Consider the following 8003-nt stretch of genomic DNA (forward strand, 5'->3'; position numbering starts at 1 on the left):
ACTGATCCAGCTGCCGGAATTGACCACGCTCGGTGTGGCATGCTTCACAGCACATCACGTCCAGGTGTTAGACCGCACACCAAAGGAGCAGAGAATTAAACCCCACTCTGATGCCCCACAGATACAGCCAATCAATGTCATGGCCATCCTGCACAGCACCAATGAAAAGGAGGGACCTGCATCAGAAGCTCAAGCCTGGTACAATTTCATTGTATTTGCGCAAGACCACAGATGCCACAATCACTTAGTTGGTTCCCTTTTCTTTGGAGCCCACTTGGAGCAGTCTCCATGAATTTACATGGTGTGTGCTGTGATTTCTCATATCTTCCACATGGGACCTTGGCACCAATCAGCCATTGTCACATGCAGTCATGATAAAAGTACTAGTGGATGAAGGTACTATATCCACACCTTGCCAAACAGACTACCCTCTAAAACATCATTAGATAACAATGCTTCAGGGTGCCCCCCGCTGTCATGCTATGGGAGTCGACTGTATAAGCAAGAGGGTCTGATTCTTGTCCCATTTTCTGTATTTCTCCTCTCATTCTGCTGCTACACATGCAGAGTACAGAAGGCTGCTACAGCAGGTGCCAGCAATGAGCACTACATTCCAGGATCCAACTCGAGGGCACTTAATATGAGGATCCAACTGGACACCCTCCCCTATGAGGTGAGTGCCCTTCAGAATTGGTCATTCTCTGGGTGCGGGACACTGTGCTCTTAAAACAAAGCTTCTCACTGCTCGATACCACCCCCACGCATGCTAGAGTTCCTGTCGGGTTTAGTCAAGTCATGACAGCCCCTCCCTCGAGGTTTCCTGACAACATGGGAAATCAGAGGCCATGTGTTAATTGCAGGATCTTTGCTCTCTTATCTATATTTATTCGAAACGCAAAGAAATAGAATTTCTTATTTTAAGTTGAATTGTGATTTTTTTTGTTTTTAAACTTGGGGATAGCGGTGAAGGGTGTACTCGGCTTCTGAGTCTCTTGGTGGAGGATGCTTAATTCTAAGAAGTACATCCTGCTCCCTCTTGTGATGCTTATTTCGGAAGTACAAGTAAAAGATGACGTCACCAGCCCACGTTCTGATGGCCTACTATACACGTTCAGGATAGCACAGGGGCAATGCGCTGGTCTTGCACGCAGAGCCCCGCAAGTACGAAACCCGGAATCGCGCTAAGAAACCAAACTCAGGTGCAGTGTTAGGTGTGTTACAAATAAAACAGTTGCATAAATACAAATTAATGTATGTTCTATCTCTGAAGACCAGACTGTGATGAAATGACTGTCAAAGCCAAAAGGTCGAAACAAGCTGGGCCGTGCATCTTTTAAATTGTTAGTTTTAAACAATGTACTGTGATGAAGAATGTCGTATTGATTATGGACAGGTACTGAGAAGGACCATGATGCATAGAATTGATATAATATGAGAAGTTATTCATAACGCGATTAATACCCAGCTGCTTCTAAGCACGGACCTGGGGCTCGAACTTGCTTGGCCTCGCTCTGCTTCTAAGGCGAGCACGTTGCCGCTGAGCTATCCTCCCGAGACCAATCAGCTGCTCTTGGAAAACAGTGGCAAAAAAAGCACGGTCGGAAACAGCTTTGATATTTTGCAGCAACGAGTAAAAACGTTTTAGAGGAATTGTCTGACACGGATGCACGTGTGAGTGACTGCTTAAGAAGATGCTACTGGATGTGGGAAAGTGTGCATTGTTTGCAGAGGCGCACTGTTGCGTAAAGTATACCGCCTAGCACTGTTCAATGTGTCTATGTGTTATTTTTGTACACATTGTTAACTGTTGATTAAAATATAAGGAAAAGGGACTAAGTAAAACTGAGTCCAAAGAAGCCAGCTGGTGTTCGCCTGAGCGTGACTCAAGGATGAGTTCTTTCAGATGTGGACATGTTCTGTGATGCGCAAAATTCCTGAGACCATTCTGATGGTGTAGCTTTTATTCCCGATCCCCCTTTCTATTCCTGTTTTCTACCATCACATCCTGATCTGGGGTTCCTGCCTCATAATGTGATGTCTACTCCTGAACCTCCTCCTTGCAGGATCAGATCATGACCTCCAACTTTCCGAATCTCCCCCCGGATCCATGCCAGGGATGAATTGCTGCACTCGGATGGAATGACTTCTTACCCCCCCAGCCTCCCTCTGAGTCATTTCATGGCCTCAAACTGCTGAGCTTTCCCTCCAGACTCACACTGGCGACTCTGGTGTGTGAGCCCCTATGCTTGACTATTGGATGTCATATCACGACCTCCTTCTTGCAGCTGAGCCCCCCCTTTCAAGCCTTTCTTTATTATGTGTATCTTGTGAAGTGCACAGTTGTGGAATGGTGTGTCGCTCTGCAGCGTAGAAGGGAGATCATGTGATGTAACATGAGCTGTGACATCACAGTGTGCGGCTGAGTGGAAAGCATCCATGTCAGTAGAAGAATGTGCATCGTTCTCAGTCGATTATACTTATGTTAATGTGCTTTATACAGTGCCAAATCACAACTGTAGTGGTGTCAGAGCGCCCGCGCTTGTGCATGGAGTGGTGCACTGTGCCCTCACCAGTAGTCTGCTGGAAGAAAGGAAAGGAGTGACAGAAAGAGAAGAGGATGATGTGAAAGTGGGAATAAAATGCTGCAGAACACAGGGAGGGGAAGGAAGAGGCAGGGGAACAATGTTTGTGGACCAGAATCCTGAACAAGCATTGCCAATGCCAACAGTTTGGGCTTTTGCGTAAGCATAGGAGAGGCACTTGCCAGACAAGGTCAATCCTAATACCCTAAACTAAACAGCAGGATGCTTCTGTCTGAAAGTGTTATGACAATGGCTCTGTGTTTCAAGGGCAGAGTTACAGAATTGCAAGTCAGGGGAAGAAATGGATGAGCCTGGATCCCCGCCCCCAAGCCTGCCGGTAAGCCGGCAGAATGTCATGGCACAGTAGGCCAGCCCTATAGTGCACCCTCTTCCTGCTGAACCCCATCAGCTTCATGATGGCACCTCTTACCCCTAGGCATGCCGCATCCCATGGTAGATTGTTATGTCATGGGCGAGGCTGGCACCCTCCCTTCAAGCGCGACGTAAAGATGGCTAGTTCCCTTATCTAATGGCACGTGACCTAAACACCAAGGAAGGGAATGATATCGCTAATATTCTTAAATTGAAGATCAAAGGATGACTGGATGTATATGGGCAACGAGGCGTCCTTTATGGGTAGACGCAGGAGTTCACAGGTAGGTGGACATCTGGGGGTAGGTGTGTGGGACAAAGACAGTGCAACACCATGGGAAGGAAGCGCACACTGACCAACTCAGACACGAGCAACACCAGCGGCAGAACACACACAGGGGTGCAGCACGGTGTCAACCGAGGTTCAGCTGGTAAAACACAATAAAACACCAGCCATAAGGATGCACAGTGCTTAGAGGACCCTTATGAGTTTGTGGCGCTACACAAGAATAAAACACATACAGATTGTATATTATAAATTGCCTCGTAGTGCTCTGCCTGATGCTTAACCACCGGCAAGCACTATCTAATATCAAATCCTGTATATAACCTATCGTATAATACTGTATAATACTTGTATATAATGTACTGCATTACTGCCTTTCATGTCTATAGTATTTTTCATCATGTAAAGTATATCGTGTAACCATTGTAAGCTTCGCACACCCTTTACTGCTGCGCCCTCTTACCTTCGGGTCTGGTGCGCAAACAAAACTAATCTTTCAGTGTAAACACCCCGCACCCGAGCTAAACTGCTAACACACTCTAGGAATATGTTGACTGCATCACCGCGGTGAGCCTTGTGTACGATGAAACCGCACCATGGTTGTTTAAACACCTTTGAGGAACTGTGTCACAGTGCAAAAAGACACTTCCATAAAGTCACCCCATTCTAACCTTTTGCTTCGAATAATTACCCTCAGTAACGTGGAGACCTCCTGATCCGTGTTGACCGGGATTCTGGGGCGTGGGGTAAAGCACCTTGCAAAGCCCTCCCTGCCCCCGCCGCCCCCCACTCTCCCCTTGAAGTGAGTACATGATCACATCAGCGTTTCATATGCACCGCATATTACGGCGCTGTGTAGACGAACGGCCCCGGGCTGCACGCTCACGCAACATCTCACTGCGGCCTGCGCGGCTACAGGGACTGGTCTGCCTGCGGCTATTTCCGTGCCTCTCTCGGGCAGGCCGGGGCCGGTGTTGCACTAAATATTATGTCGGCGTAGAAACAGCAGGTAGACACGGGATGGGCGCGGTGGCTGCGCCCTTTCACTGTTTCGCAGGAACACACACACGGTACTCGAGGCACACAACAGGGCGCCGATCAGAGACTGACGCCATCCTGGGGACAGACCCAGTCCGTGCGTTTCATTCGCACGTGGCCCTGCGCAGGAGTGGGGAGGTAAATACTGCTTGACAAAACCATGTGCAGACGAGTTGCGGATTCTACACAATGGGTCCTGGCAGGGATCCTGGAGTGCCTTGTGGTAAAATAGATGTTTTCGGCAGGAACGGAGGCCCAGGGAGTAGGTTGGAACGTATAGCGCTTCGTGATCCTCGCATCTAGCGCCATTGAACACGAGGGAAGCATTATGAAGACTTTAAGGGCCTGATTTTATTTTAAATGGTGATTTCCCATTAGAAAAGGCGTTTTTTAAGTTCTCCGATGGCATTATTTGTGCAGCTTTGGGTTGTAATACGTGGTGCTTATTGCATGACGGGGCACGCAATGCTCAATGTTTCCTGTATCTAGCGCTGAGGATGGAACAGGGTGCTTTAAGGACACCAATATCTAAAATGTGTACAGATTATTGTAAAGTTTGGAAGACTTGCACACTTAAGGGCCTAAACAGAGGCGTTGCTAGGGGGGGTTAAGGGGGCTATAGCCCTGGGTCTTTTGGTTGTAGCCCCGGATAGAAGCTCAGGCGCTACAACCAAAATGCTAGCTAGCCCCCAGTCCTGCCCGTCCCGACATTAGCTTAGCCCCTGATCTTTTCCAGACCTAGCAACACCCCTGGGCCTAAATTACAAACGTTCTATTTATTTATTTATTTGCTTTTTTATAACGTGAGGATTCTGACCTCTGTTGCTCTCCGTGGTCTTGCTTCCATGGCCAGCAGTTGCCCTTGTGCTACGATCCTCCGTATTGGAAAAAGCTTTGTAAATTAGGCCCTACGGACCCGATTTATGGAATTTGTAGCGCAGTGTAAAGTGACTGTGTACTGTTGCAAAGTGACTTTGCACTGCCAACAAACACCCTGATTTTACAGAACAGTGCAAAGTGTTAATTTGCAGCGCAAAGTGACTTTGCACCGCGCTAAAAATTCCATAAATCAGGCTTTAAGCGTGCCACTCTACTTGAAACGTGATCTTTGAAAGAAACTGTGATCTTGTGCGCACTTGAGTGCTGTCACCCCTAGACTTCTTGGCAACAGGCACAGCTAGCTCGCTCACACTGGGCTATAGAGCAACGAGGTCCAGTTGTATGGCTTAGTTCACTGTGCAGCTGGTCGTTTCAATCACTGCTATGGACTCACTGTGCGTTACAATGTGCCCCCATGTACTGCTGAAGAGTGTTAAGCGGCAGTCGGCAGACTACGCACCCCCTCTGATTGCTGCCGGTTTCTTATCCACGCTGGACCCCGACCGCCATTTTCTACTCGAAATTGGCGGACTTCAGTATGTTCAAGAACTCTATGGGGGCACCGTGAAGGCACACAGGCGGCTGCAGGCAAACCAGTGTGGTACCTCTGCAGCAATGGCCTTGATGTGAAAGCCAGGGTCACATCAAAGCACGACCCCCACCCAAGCCCCACCACATGGCGTTCATACACACGATGGACACCAAATTAAACGTCCCGATGTCATCAAGTTATAATGGCTCAGCTGCAATTAGGGATCAGCAAAGAAATGTCCTATGCATGTGAGGAGGAACGCTGATTAACACCTGACTTACTCCGAGCAAGACACAGATACAGACGCGTTTTATATTGACAACACCCCACGGGTTAACGCTCTGTGACTGGGAATCAGGGCCGCGCAGTATAGCTTCTTTTGTGACTAGCAAAACTCCCTCGAGTGGTAAATCCGGGGTAAATAGGAATTACTCAACATAACATCTCTGTAAATGTGGCCCCTCTCTTTTCAGAAACATGACACCACGTGACGAGAATAGATCCATTGCACGAGGACACAGTGAACGCTATTACAGAAACCAGGAACCAGGCGTAGGTGCATTTGAAAACAGTTTATTGAAGAGGAGACATCACGTCTTCTGCATCATAAATAATTCACATGTTCCTTATTAAATATATAAATATAATAAAACGTCGCTTTAAACGCACGTTCAATTACAATAACAATTAAGGCACTTTCAATAAATAACAGTCTTGTTTACGTGCAGAGTCAAGAATGAACGCAAACCAACTTCATGTAACATCTTCATAAAAGCGAGCATTGGAAAACGTTTTTTTTTCTTCAAACACAAGGTTCTTCTTTTCCGCCCGCACACTGTAGTGTTTCATAAACATGTATCGCAACAACTTTAAATATTAAATAAATATTCATATTTTCAACTTCAACTATAAAACAAAACCGATTTGCTCAATCAAGTATTCGGAAGACCCGTTTACAAAGGTCTAGCTCAAGTAGTGCAGCCTGGCCATGAGGTCAGGAAAGTTCAAGTCACTTTGGTTTTAGAGTCACTTCTTGCAGGGCCACTGCTCCGAGTCCTGCGGGCCTTGTTAAGGCATACACGAGAAACCCACCCAGTGGGATTGTGGCCAGGAGAGAGAGACCTGCTCCTGCTTCAAGTGAGGTGGCAGTCTCTGGCCTTAGGTGGTAAAGAGCAGCCCCCCGATGAGGTGGCAGGTCAGATTGTTGCTTTGGGAGGCTGGTTCCTGCAGCGAGGGGTCTTCTTGTAGGAGTTGGTTCTGCAGCGCCGATGCCCGCATAACGAGGGCAGGTTCCTGCAGAGATGGTGCCTGCGGCTTCAGGAGGGGCGCATCTAGGCTCAGCGTCTGTTCCTGCAGTTGGCCCTGCAGAGCCGGTGCTGCGCTCTGGTGGCTGCTCGGCGCCACGTCGCCGTCTTCCAGGCAGACCTGCACGCAGATCACCAGGCAGAGTATGTAGAGCCAGCGCAGGGCAGGGTTGCGCTCCTCTGGCGGCATGTAGCGGTTCCTGCGAGTCTGGGCTGGGTAGAGCACCCGGCGGGGCCGCTTCCCGTGTGGCCGGCGCTTGGGCGGCGCGACCACCGGCAGCGTCTCCAGGTCGAAAGTGAAGATTTCGGGCAAGCGGCTGCGAACGGGCATTGGGAGCACCCGATGTGACGAGAGCTGGGGCACCCGGGCGGACTCTGCTGGCCCGGGCAGGGTGAGCGCCGCCGGCCGCCTCTGCATGGCTCTCTGTCCGGACTGCACGCACATAACCACGCTGTTCTCGTGTGCCAGCGTTCGCTTTGGGTCTCGTGCGCCGACCGCTCTCAGCCAACGAGCGCTGAGTGCTTGTGTGTGAGCGTGAAGCTGGAATGCTCGGACAGAGAGGCGCGCGCTGGATTTATACAGCGCGCCAATCGTGACGTGCACAGACTCCCAGACCCACGCTTAGCGGACGCCCACTGTGACATCACAAGGACCCGCCTTTTCTAGCTTTCCCGAATGGGGAAATTCATTGGCACCGAATTATTGAAATGTTTAAAGGTCATTCACAATGGGATGGGGAGGTGCTCGGAACTAGGGCATTATTTTGTTCGTGTGAGCGCTGCAGTGACATACTTGGAGCAGTCAAAGACCATCATCGCCAAAGCCAAAGCCACTAGGTCTGTCTTTGTTTGATACAACTTTCTGTCTCTTATGCCCAGCCAGGGCGTCACAAGGTTTTGAGGATAGGGTGGCAATTTTACCAAATGGTTTTGCAGGACGTTTTAAACGCACTGGCACATCAGAAGCAGGTTGTGGGGCTTGCAGTTCTATTGGGCCTCATCACAAGTTT

At 49.1% G+C, this 8003-nt stretch overlaps 1 protein-coding gene across 1 annotated transcript; it reads right to left on the reverse strand.

Moving 5' to 3' along the window:
* Window positions 1-6246: 6246 nt before the first annotated feature.
* On the reverse strand, window positions 6247-7567 carry IER3 (immediate early response 3). The gene has a single exon (XM_069609838.1). It carries the CDS (start codon window positions 7436-7438, stop codon window positions 6848-6850), a length of 591 nt encoding a protein of 196 aa, XP_069465939.1. The 5' UTR covers window positions 7439-7567; the 3' UTR covers window positions 6247-6847.
* Between the last annotated feature and the right edge of the window lie 436 nt (window positions 7568-8003).

Source organism: Ambystoma mexicanum, chromosome 8, assembly GCF_040938575.1.
Source record: "Ambystoma mexicanum isolate Mex_15411 chromosome 8, UKY_AmexF1_1, whole genome shotgun sequence".
Lineage (NCBI taxonomy): Eukaryota > Metazoa > Chordata > Amphibia > Caudata > Ambystomatidae > Ambystoma > Ambystoma mexicanum.

Coding starts and splice junctions, on each gene's coding strand:
- IER3 (XM_069609838.1), bottom strand. CDS start 7,438: ATGTGCGTGCAGTCCGGACAGAGAGCCATGCAGAGGCGGCCGGCGGCG.